Below are 13,026 nucleotides of genomic sequence, written 5' to 3'. Positions count from 1 at the left end.
ATGATTGAGAGGCAACTGGAATCGTCTATTATTTTGTCCATTGATTTGGTGAGCACCAAGTGTCGAGTTCAGGGGAGGTATTCTGAAAATAATATAATCTTTAACGTTAGGGGAAACTATGTTGATTGTCATAAACTCAGATTGCACGAAACTAGCACTTACATGTACCATTGGTTCTAGTGCAGATACTCTTAACTTTACATGAACACAGCCAGCCTTAAAAACATTACCCAATAGCTTGTCCTAATTTTGATTTTCTTATGAAAGTCAACATCTTTTCCCCCCCAAAAAACATATATATCATTTTCAGAATACCACCCCTGTATTCCGTACAAATTACTGGAAGTCTGTAGTGAATTAGAATGCTGTCATGAAATGAAAAATTGATTTCATGACATAATCTTCGGAATTTTTTTTCTCCTACAGAACTATACTAACGTTTACTGAATGAAGAAGTCGACACCTGGCTTTCCATAAATCAGCGAACCCACTTTGTTGGAGTGTACACCTGGACCTAAGTCATTATGCTTCAAGAACATCTGCTGAGGTGTTCTTCATGTGTTTCTCTGTTTATTTTGCCTTGTACTCCTGAATAATTCCAAACTTCTTCTTTCTTGTATAAACCCAGTACCAGGATAAACATCACATACATGTACAGTATGTAATACTGAAATAACATAACAAGATAACTGATCTTGTAGGCTTGGATTCAGAGCCACATATTTTGTTTTACCCAATACTAGTATTCCAAACAGAGAAAACACAAATGTGACCAACTATATACTAGTGTCCAGGTACACAGCAGTAAGGCTCAGATAGATGTGCGAATGAAGGATGTACATTTTTAACCCTTTCACATTCTTTGACTACATCATCGCAACACACGACAGTCCATGCATTGCAATAGCTCATTACTCAGACAATTGAAACTGAAAGTTTTGCAATTTGACCTAAAAAGAATGGTTTAAAAGTATCCTACTGCCTCACACATAACAGAGAACCCAGCCGACTACTGAATTTTCTAATACTCCTAGTAACCAGTTCCTGTAAGCGATAGACTTTATAGAACAACTGTCTTCAGAAATCTCTCAAATATCGCAGCACACCGCAACTGCTGCCTGACACCTATGCTATTTCTAATGTATAAATGCTACATATATCTTGCTGATTTCTTGCCTATAAAAATTTGTTCCAGACGCATTTCTGATCCAGTTGATGGAAGTTCTAAAGCCACGCTTCACTTGTAGCTGGATTCTAAGCATTTTTTCCTGAGTGTATAATAAGTGCACATCCCTGTTCATGACGTAGTACCACAAGTAATTCAGGGTATATCAAGCATCATATTTATGTTTCAAATTGATTCAATGTATAATATTATAACTTCACAATGAAATTCAGTGTTACAGTGTAAACGCATTCCATGTAAAAATTTTGGGATTTAACCCCCGAAATTCAGAGCTACTGTGAACACTTTCAATGTATACCGGTACTACGATTTCACTCTGAATTTCAGATATTAAGTGTAAACACATTTAACAAAAAATATTACAACTTCATTTTGAAATCCAGAGCTACAGAATAAACACATTCAATGAAAAATATTATGACATCACAGAATAACACATTCAATGTAAAATATTATGACTTCACCCAGAAATTCAGAGCAACAATGAAAACGCACATCATAGACATAAGAAATAGGTTAACAGTCAATAAATAAATCAAAACAACTAAGCCTGACCAAACTACACGTAATGTAAATCTATTGTTGACATTCTTTCAGAATATCACTATAACTAACAGCATTTTTACGTACAGTATATGGAACAAATTTTGACTACTAATAATGATGATACATAAAAAATACCTTACCGGTACTTACTGTACAATTACAGGTAGATTGAAATGTTCACATACTTCATGCATTTGTAGATCCTGCGTACAGAAAAGTGACTTCAAAGAAGAGAAAAGGATCTTGAAAACGTCAATGTCATTTCGCATACATGCATACAAAATTAATGCCACCATCCTTTAAGTAGGATGTACGGTACATATACTTGTTAATGAGCAAATACATTAAGTAGGGCAGTTATAATGAAAATACCATGAATGTAATGGACATATAATTTAACATTTAATTTAAATGAAAGAGTATGTTTTCACCTATCCTGAAGTCAGAACTACTGCCGCATATATAAGGAAGGAGAGTTAAAAACAAAAAAAACAGGAGTTAAGGATCTATCCCTGCTAAACACTTTCTTTTTTTGTCGTGCCGTGAACTACAACAAAATTAAGCAACTATAGCTTCATTATTAATACTGTGTGATAATAGCAGCAAGTTTACATGTACCTATGATATCCAATTATCAAATTAAAGGAAACATTGTCAAAATACTTTGCCTGTTGTCATCCTTTAACTATAACATCAACAATCAGGAAGTTAACCTTTAAAACAGTGTATATCTGTGTAACATATCTTATCAGTAAAGCTCAAGATGTAAGATACAATTATAGAACGTTCATTTGTAATATTTAACTTCATAAGTGAGTACCTGTAAGTCTTAATACAAAGATAATGCCTTTTATTGAATGACTCTGTAAGACTCAAGCCCACCGTGAGACTCAAGCGTAATGATGTAATGCATTATGGGAAATATGTTGTCCACAGTCATCGAGTGATAAACATTATATTCTCTCACATAATCATTCAAATGTGACTATGAAAATAATAATTTCTCTCATCCATGACCATTTCTTGCAATGTACACCGACGATTGAAAAGAGAATACAGAATGAGAGGCTTCTCTTTGTTTGTATGCACGCATGTACGTCACACATGATAGTCTCTCAAAGCGCTATCTAAAAGATAAGCATTTTCATGGAAAAACTTATAGACACTGCATACTTTGCAGGTAAGGTCAAATGTGATACATTGTATGTCTTCACATTATCTAAGCGACATGCCTCTACCTTGCTTTTAAGGTCAACGGATAATTAGAAGATAGCATAAAAGCAGTTGATATAAACTAAAATTAAAATGAATTGAAGAAAAAATCTAAAAAGACCACATTTGGTTTGGTCAATATTTCAGTTCTTTCTGAGGATCAATACATTCTTACTCTTTGCATTCTGCTATCATAATTACAAGAAAACAATATATCATAATTACATCTAGATTGTTCATGTACCTGTACATGCAACCTTCTGAACTAAGAATAAACTAAGATAAAGAATCAATATTTCTTTTAAACTACAAACTCATTAAGAATAGTTTTAACCATACATGCAAACTTTTAGATTTTTAATTCTATACAAAATGTCTTTCTACGTTTAGAAAAAAATGAAACAAATAAATGACGTAAGTACATGTTCCCCTGTCAACAATTACTGAGAAGTTTTGATAATACACAATCTACAAGCATTCTCCTATGGATAAAGTTAATTTACATATGCAAATTTCATGCGACACATCCATACACCATAACATTTTTGCATGATAACGTGCACTACTTTGCATGAGTTGTCAATCTTAGCACATCGACTGTAATATCATGTGGCATCTGCTTCACAAACCTGTTGGACTCTGTCAGAGTAATTTTTTACAGAGTATTTTATTAAACCATGCTAAACATACCAGACTAGCTTGTATGTACATGAACCCAAATAGGGAAACATGTAATTGTACTTAAAAATAAAAAGCTTTTCTAAGTTTTCTTTAAAGAAAACCAAATGCTACTGAATTGCAAATGTGGAAAAGCATTTAGCAATATATCCATATGAAGTTTTTGAAGCCACTACTGAAAAAACAGAACATCCATTACATTGTAACTCTGAAATGCTGGCTGCAGTCAAATCTTTGAAAGAACATGTTTGGTAATCAATAAACAAAGCTCAAAGTTGATTGAACTATTAAAAGCAGCAAACAAATACAGTATCAACAAAAAATTTGCTATTCATACAAAAATGAAATTCAAAATTAAGGAAAGAAATAAGGAAATGCACAATCACACAAGAGAAAACTATGTTCTTTGGTGAGAACAGGGATGTTTCTTCTCCAAAAAAAATATTCTAATGAAGAAAAAACTGAAATGAAAATATAAAGCTAAAATGAATACATTCAATTCAAAATTATTATCAGCACCTTTTGTTCTATCAGAGTCCCCCCTCCCCCCTCCCTCTCTTTTTCTTTCTCTCTCTCTCTATCCTCTCTATAACATGATTCAGAAGGAATGTTTTCTCACATCAATGAGAACTTTTCACAGCCTTTAAATTTTCAGCCTGTGAATCTTGGTAACTTCAGTATGTCATCAAGATTGCCATCAAGTATGCCATCAAGTATGCCATCAAGTATGCCATCAAGTATGTCATTAAGAATGCGACCGTGAATTCATATACCAATGGATAACTTATACATGTACACGTACGTGATCCATTACTTGTGGGCAAACGCAGCAGCATGTTATCCAGGATATTAAAGTCAATTCTTACTTCAATATCACTCACCCACATAAAAAAAGAAAACAAAGTTTGCTCCTCTTCTGTGACTTTGATATCCCAACATAGCGTCTGCTGACAGCCAGAAGGGTGTTAAATAGAAGCAATCAACTGTCCTTCTAGCGCTCAGCAGGTTCAACTATCAGTCAATTTTTCACCAATAATATATCACAAAAACCAAAGTAATTTGAGGACATCAACGCAGGAAAACATGGGTTACAATAAAACTTTTTTTTTTACCAGCAAGTTATGACGGAACTGTTTCAAGATATATTTGTTGAGGATCAGCACAAATATTGATAACTTCATGCACACACATTAGCATCCTCAGCTCAAGAAGGTCAAACTTGCCACTTAATCATTTCTTTGCAATTCTGCAAAACACACACACACTCATGCATTCATTTTAGACACACACTCACACATGATATCCATCTATAAGAAAGTATGGTACCTCTTCTAGTAGACTCATATCCTTGGCATTATGGTATATCATACATTAATACAAGACAGGAAGTGCTCTTTGAAGGTCATGATGAAGTCACCCTATCCCAGACTCCCAGTGTTATCAGCCGATTAAAACTCAGCCACCCCGTTTCTTTCTACAGATAACAAATGTCCCTGATGAGTGGGTGAGTGATCGTGCACACATATCAATAGAGCATGCACATGGCTGTCCTTCGGTGGACTAATGGGGGCGCCCTCCTGATTCTGACGCTTTCCTTCCCACAGGGCCAGACGGGATGAGCGTAGACGTGTGCATGGGGGTCGAAAGGCCATCGATGAGCTTGGCTTTGCCGTTCTGGTACTCCGTTTTGATGCCCCCATTGAGAATGTCTCGTATGTGATGGACGATCAGATTAATGGCAACTGAAAAAGATGGACGGGGGAGAGGAAAAGTGAAAATGAGTTCAATGTGTGATGTAGACCATAAGGGTAAAAGACAAGCTATGCAGAAGAGCTACAGAGAATTACTGCATAAGACAAGCTACATTCACACTTTGCAGGTTTTGATTGACCAAAGAAGGAACACCTCATTGTTATAAGATACCCATACATGGACTCTAATGTCCCCCTAAGCATCTAGGAGTAACATTTCCCCAACTCATGGAATTAATTTGAAATTTCACATTTCAGGATAATAATTGGTCACCCAGTCTATCTATTTTGAATTTGGAGCATGCACAAACTATATGGAAATCATTACCACATTTAGATACATTCCAATTTACAATAATAAACAAAGAAACAAAACAAAAAACACACACAAAAGTAGATACAAAAATTGGACCATAAAATATCCTACACCTTGATCGGACAAAAGCAAACAATTTTTTTTTTTTTGGGGGGGGGGGGGGCCAAATACGATGTTCTAAAATCTAACCATCAACCATAAATCACTTCATGAAGTACTCTTTCTGCTCAGTTTTAAAAAGCTCGATTGTTATCTTCAGGTTTTGATTTCAGGTGAAGAAATTCTCACATCATTGCAGAAGAGAGTATTCACATTAGAATGCTATCACATACCGGTATATAACTCCTCTAGCAGAGAAGAATAAAGAGAGGAAGTCTTACCTGAATTTTCTGCACCTCTGGGAATGATAACATCTGCATATTTCTTGGTCGGGAGACAGAACTCTTCGAAAGCGGGCTTCACAAATTTGACGTATTGCACCAGCACCTTGTCTAGGTCCCTGCCCCTCTCTTGCACATCTCTCATCACTGAAGTAAACAGGGAAAAACAAAAAAATGGGGATGTACTAAATCGTGCCAAACAAAAGTTCTAAACCTTCTTAGTTTTTATTGCTGAAGTAATAATAGCAATGTTCACAATTTGACTGATGTATAAACTGTAAAGTCTCACATAAATGTAGTCAAAGAAGGTGAAAACTTTCGAAAATATTTCATCATCAGTCATCATATTATCACTGATAATTCCCAGCTGCACAACAGTTTCTGACAAAATGACTGTCATTTACTCTTTAACAAAATTTCAGTTTCTTGATGAAGAGATTCACTTACAAAAAAGATTCAATGAAGAAAGATTCACAAATACTGTCAGTACAATAATATTACACTGTACTGATAAATCAAGTCCCATGTATTTCAGTAAAAATAATTGTAGTAGTACTAAAAATAATTGCTAGTTCTTGTATAGTGCTTTCAGGATCGAAGGCCCTCTCAAAGCACTTTACAGATATATGTTTTATTACCCCGGTCATTGGATTCAGGCTTACCCACACACAATGTATGCACATTCTCCACTCCCTGGGGAGCATTCCAGCCAGGCGTCATTTTTACCAGCGCACACTTGCTAATCTAAGCACATTAGCTTTTGCATCTTACCGGGTACCAATTTAACACCTGGGTGGAGAGTGGCAAATGTAGATCAATGTCTTGCCAAAGGACATTGGTGCCGCGGTGGGACCAATGTCTTGCCAAAGGACATTGTTGCCGCGGTGGGACCAATGTCTTGCCAAAGGACATTGGTGCCGCGGTGGGACTTGAACCACGGACTTTGTGATCCACAGTCCCGTGAAAAATCCACTCGTCCACGACTTCTCTACTAGTTGAAGACAATTTTTAGAATTGAACTCACCTCTTCTTGATAACCTTGTGTCTGCATCAGTGTCGACAAAGAGTTTCATGTCAAGCATATCTAGGATCTCCTTGAAGTAGAATACAAGAATGCCCTCTATAAGCACTACGTCTGTTGGGTATATCTGGGTAAAATCCGTTCTGAGTAACAAGAAAGAAAGGAGGAGATTAAAGAAATGTGATCGTCAAGTTTAGTTGGCTGAGGTTAAATGCAATATTGTACGACATTACTAGTGTGTTTGTACCAACATTTTGTTTATAACATTTCTTTAACTATTTTAACAAAGAAAATGAGAGACTTTCCTTTGCCCTACATGTTATATTATTATAATTATTTATAACTAATAATATTATTATGTATATCATTGGAAAGGTTTTTACATACGTGTTCAATTCTTAAGAATTTTTCATCAACAGGCATAAAATGTTTTTTTAATGAAATTTTCAGTAAAAAGTAAAGGGGAGTGTTGCACGATAGTCTAAGTCACAGACACAGAGCTACCTATTTGAGACTGATCAATTTGACCTTCAGTTTCTTAATCGTTGTTGGATTTTCCTAAAACTGTTACTTATTCTTTTTTTCCCTCCATTTTTCTGCTTTTAATAAAACCAACCTATCAATAACATCCAAACTCTTTTGGGAGCATATAGAGATGTGACATCAATGTGATATGAGCTTTTAAAATACAAGAAGACAATGTCATCATTCATAGATGGACTTCCCCTTTTCATTAGTATTAATGGTAATGTTACGGTATAATATACAGAGGCCTGGACTTCCTCTTGAAATGAAACAAGTAGCACTTTGGAATGTTGCCAAAGACATCAACCTCCTCCCGCTTAAAAATACCCCTTTATTGCAACATGTACAGTTTGTGTGAAGTTGGAATGCAGGCCAATGGCACTTCACACATGAGCCGCGTTTAATTAGGTCACTTTTCCTTTGCAAATAAATTGTCTGTAAATGGCTGAAAATAGCAAGAAAAGGAACAACAGTGAGCCTCTACATTTCTGCAATGATAATTTGAGTTCTTTTGAATGTGAATGTGATGTATAGTAATAATCGGAGCTGCAAAAGAACAAATGAAATGTAAAGCAAGATAATTCTTCTTCTCTTTTGGATGGTAACAATAAACTTGATTCCACTGATACTTTTGTGTATAATAATACTGATTTAAAGATGAAGGTCATGACAGCAAATTGTATATTCAAGCATTGGAACTGTTTTCTTTCTTTCATTTTTGTCAAGTTCCTTTTTTTATCAAGGAAGGGGAGGGGGAGGGTAACAAAATCACTTCCCTTGCTTATGAATATCATCAGCCTGTATTAAATGTACATTCTCCTGTTCAATCTTTTTATGGGGGTTAACAATATTGATCTATTAAGACAAGAAATTTCAACAATGAAATGTTGCTAAGGGCATTATCCGGCATAGCAATATTAGACTCAATTGTTTTTCCAAGGGACTTGGAGCAGAGGTATGCAATGTACATGTATGCACATGTCATTTATAATGAAATAATACAGTCATATCATGATTTCAACAAACTTTGCATCAATGGAAGTGAAGGTACCCTGATATATATTGAAGTAATGGGGGGTTACATAATCACCTTGAGTTTTTGACTTTGTCATAAACGGGCACTCTGACAGGCTGACCGGCTCGGAGCTCAGACAAGGTCTTTTTCATCATCTTCTCATCAACAGCATCTATCCAACGAAACAAAAAAGTGGTCATTATTTAAAGAAAGGGACAAAAAGACAAGACAAATAAGAAAAGAGTTTAAAAAAAGTAAAATGTGATACCGTAAATCTCTGTGTATAAGGCGCACTTTTTTGCCGCCGAAAAAAATTGAAAGTCGAGGGTGCGTATTATACACAGGTACAGAATTTATGGCGCTTTGCCTGGCAATGTCTCCCAGCTCAGTAATCATTGTGTTGACTCACCATTCGTAAACTATGACAACACTCAAATTTGTCTGTCATCTTGGTTTGAAAGTAATCTTTCTAATAGATCTCAATATGTAGTTTATAATAATAATTCCTCAAATATTTTTTTCTATAACAAATGGTGTACCACAAGGTACACCATTGGTACCATAGGTACTCTATTGTTTTTAATTTACATTAATGAACTTACACATTCTTCTAAAACTACATTGTTACTATTATTTGTGACAAGTTCACAAGCACAAATCAGCGCCTTCAACTGCACCTCGATGTAAAATGAAGGTCCTTCCCTTGCATGGGTTTGCGGCAACAAAACAACAACAACCAACAACAAAAAAAAAAAAAAACAATTTTTTTTTTTTTTTTTTTTGCCCCAAAATAGGGGTGCGCCTTATACACAGGTGCACCTTATACACGGAGATTTAGGGTATGTTGCAGGAAGAAACAGTGTATTGTGGCATATATGGTAAATTGATAGTCAAACATGACTAAATTATGTACTGATGCAAAAAGCAAAAACAAAAACAAGATCATCAACAATGGAGAAAAAAAAAATCCCAGGATATTTTTTTTTAAGGAAAGAAGACAGAGAGGATAAAGAAGGAAAAGAAGGAGAATGAGAAGAAGAATGGGGAGGAGAGGAGGAGTAGACGAAAAAGTTGGTTAGAAAAAAGGGCAAATTTGTAGGACCTGCTGCAGACAGTTGTACCCCCCCCCCCCTCCCATTCCCAACAATCCACTAGTCTATGGTCAAGCTCCTACCTGGATGATCAAAGTTGTAAGACCCTGGTGCAGCCTCGTTAGTGACCACGTCCTGGTAGAAGCTATCCATGCTGATGACCGTCACCTTACGCTGTCTGCTGTCCAGTTTCTGCTGGCCAAGAGCCTCCACTATACGCTCGCATACTGATGACTAGGATGATCACAGAGAGGGAGACAGAGAGCAATTTAAAATGTAGGTTAATTTCTGGTAACAATGATACTGATGAAATGAAGATCTGTAACAGTTTGGAATAAATTATGGCAGAAATGACACCTGAAAAGTGTAAAAACAGAGGTATCAGTTCTTGAGAGCGACACAATGTTAGCTTGTTGTGAACCCCAGGGAGCTCCGACGCCGACGTCGATGCCAAAGGCGTCGGAGCTCCAGAGCCCGTTATTGAAAATGATTCAAACAGGGGGTTGGGTAGACCGAAAGCTTCAGTCTCTATAATCGTCGGTTGTTCCACTGAGACTACGTCTGGCTCCACTAGACCTCCGGTTATAGAGACTGAACGACTGCCTATGCCAGCCTGTGTTGAACTTATTCCGCTAGATTTTAGCCGCTAGGCCCCTCCCACAAACTTGCCACGGCCGTATTGTTATGCCCCCAAAATCCCCCAAAATGTCATTTTACCTCGTTCATTTCCAATTTTAAATTAGGCCTAGGCTATAATACATCGGTTCCACTTACTAACTTGATTGATATAATCCGTTTAATGGTCCCTTTTAAGGAAATTATCGGTCAAAATCGACATCCATGTTGAAAATCTTGCAAGCCGTTCGCTGCCGTCAATCTCATCCCTTCTAGTCTACGCCGAAGGCAAAATGATTATGAAGGAAAAACTGTGATAACGCCATTACGAACGTGTAGATGGCGCACAGTTTTTCCTTCCTAATCATTTTGCCTTCGGCGTAGACTAGAGGGGATGAGATTGACGGCAGTGAACGGCTTGCAAGATTTTCAACATGGATGTCGATTTTGACCGATAATTTCCTTAAAAGGGACCATTAAACGGATTATATCAATCAAGTTAGTAAGTGGAACCGATGTATTATAGCCTAGGCCTAATTTAAAATTGGAAATGAACGAGGTAAAATGACATTTTGGGGGATTTTGGGGGCATAACAATACGGCCGTGGCAAGTTTGTGGGAGGGGCCTAGCGGCTAAAATCTAGCGGAATAAGTTCAACACAGGATGGCATAGGCAGTCGTTCTGTCTCTATAACCGGAGGTCTAGTGGAGCCAGACGTAGTCTCAGTGGAACAACCGACGATTATAGAGACTGAAGCTTTCGGTCTAGGGGTTGGGTCACTTTTTTTTTTTGCAATTTGAAGTCTAAAGAGGTAGTAATTTCAATTTTGACTAATGTTTTTGACTCCTCTGGGCATTTTTCTTACCACCTGAAATTATGATTTGATCCAAAACTGAAGTTTCTCATTTGCTGTTTTGTTACGTTTCATAAAATTACAAATTTTAGTTTTAATTTTAAAATCATTTTCTCAATTTCATTTGCACTTGCAAAGTTGCAGGGATAATAAAAATAATCATGCCCTAAGCTATTGCCTATAAACTAAGCTTTTTTCATGGCTATAAACTAAGCCCTTTTCACGGCAATAACCTTTCAGAGTCTGTACATATTAAGTGGTGTGTACTTGGCGATTCAATTATTTAATGGCATGAAACTTGTGCTTTGTGGGCGTGGGCATGGGCATGGGAAAGAAAGTTCTGGTTTAAATCAACACATGTTAATTGCTAGAATAAAATACTACCAGATATTCAACAACAGAAATCCAACATGATTCAGAGACATAAACGTAAGCAAGACATGAGGGAACATCTTTTAAGTTACACGTATTCACAAGCCACACACAGTTCTGTCACAGTTAGTTTATTCATTCATTCATTATCCACGTACACGTTCCCTATTCACTTGTACACGTGCTTTTGTTATCTTCAACGCACTCATCCACACGTTTCCCTCGCATTGCAACGACCTCGCGGTCTCCCGCTTTAATAATCTCACTTTTCAATTACAGCAAATAAGATTTGAAAAACAATTCCTTACTTTTCCAGAAGCAGTACCTCCAGCTACTCCTATGAGGAATGGACGTTTAGCTCTTCCGTTGGTACAGTTATTTTTCTCAGACATTTTGTTTCCTTGGATGAATCTTCAGCTGTTCGTATTTTCTAAACAAAAGTGAACTGTGTACATAGGCCTGTTATGGAGAAAAATGATGTCATAGCATTGTAATCGGGTTTTAGCCTATTTCAAGTCGATAGCGTTTATATAGAATCTTATTATTTGTACTTGGTTGGTTCCTCTCCAAATTACTTTTGTGTTAAATTAGAGTAGTATAATTAAGCACATTTAATTTATCATTATCATTAATGTTATAGTTATAATGAAAATAAAGGTTCTATAGCTGACTTTGTGCCCTATTTTTACATCATTAAAACAATGACCGCACGCCTGGTATCAAATGCATAGGTTCTGCTTCATCACGTTGCAACACAAAATTCGGTGATTGCAAGCTTGGTTTTGGTGTTTTCATCGTAACACCAACACGGTCACCAGCATTCGACACCGCACTTGAAATAACCCAGTGCATTATTTTCCGGAAGATTGAAAGATGGATTTGTTACCAGTTGCCCCCCCCCCCCCCCCCCCCCAAAAAAAAAAAAAAAAAAACGAACGTGGTTTATTTTTAATTCGATACCATCATACCAGTCATTTACAAATGTTGCTGAAATTACATGATTTTCCGGGTCTTTCCTTACTTTTTGTAAATTATACTTTTTGTTATGCCTTCGTTGGAAAATAACAAATTCCCAGATTTTTAGTCAGGCAAAAAAAAACCTAAATTAAGTGCCTCTTTTTAATTAGGAAAATTGCCTCCTTTTCCTTCTGATAAGCGCCCCTTTATAATGTCATGTAGGTTGCTCGATCGTTCCACATTCTTATAAGTGCCTCTTACCAACTCTGACAAGTGATCCTTTACCTCTGATAAATGCCCTTTTCAAATCTGAAAGGTGCCCATTTTACTTTAACAAGTGTTTTTTTTCTTTTGTAATAAGTGCCCCTTCCTCTTCGGATAAGACAAGTGTCCGTTTTTATCCTTGATGTTCGTGTCCCCTTTTTCTTTCTAATAAGTGCCCCTTTTTCCTTCTGATAAATGCCTCTTTTAAATAAGAACCACCTCCCCTTTTCAGAAATGCCTCTA

At 36.5% G+C, this 13,026-nt stretch overlaps 1 protein-coding gene and 1 non-coding gene across 2 annotated transcripts; both read right to left on the bottom strand.

Annotated features, from left to right (window-relative positions):
* Positions 1-4,190: 4,190 nt before the first annotated feature.
* Positions 4,191-12,038, bottom strand: LOC588945 (uridine-cytidine kinase 2). The gene is made up of 6 exons (XM_788604.5): positions 11,871-12,038; positions 9,805-9,955; positions 8,706-8,802; positions 7,094-7,233; positions 6,070-6,216; positions 4,191-5,364 (listed from the first exon to the last, which is right to left on the bottom strand). Exons 1-6 carry the CDS (start codon positions 11,952-11,954, stop codon positions 5,183-5,185), a joined length of 801 nt encoding a protein of 266 aa, XP_793697.2. The 5' UTR covers positions 11,955-12,038; the 3' UTR covers positions 4,191-5,182.
* On the bottom strand, positions 5,912-5,987 carry LOC115929391. The gene has a single exon (XR_004066466.1). It is a non-coding gene; the product is annotated as a small nucleolar RNA SNORD36 (small nucleolar RNA).
* Positions 12,039-13,026: the final 988 nt, after the last annotated feature.

This window comes from Strongylocentrotus purpuratus, unplaced genomic scaffold, assembly GCF_000002235.5.
Source record: "Strongylocentrotus purpuratus isolate Spur 01 unplaced genomic scaffold, Spur_5.0 spur5_scaffold_4, whole genome shotgun sequence".
Taxonomy (NCBI): domain Eukaryota; kingdom Metazoa; phylum Echinodermata; class Echinoidea; order Camarodonta; family Strongylocentrotidae; genus Strongylocentrotus; species Strongylocentrotus purpuratus.
Note: the sequence above shows the minus strand (reverse complement) of the source record. Positions and strands in the feature narration are given on the sequence as shown.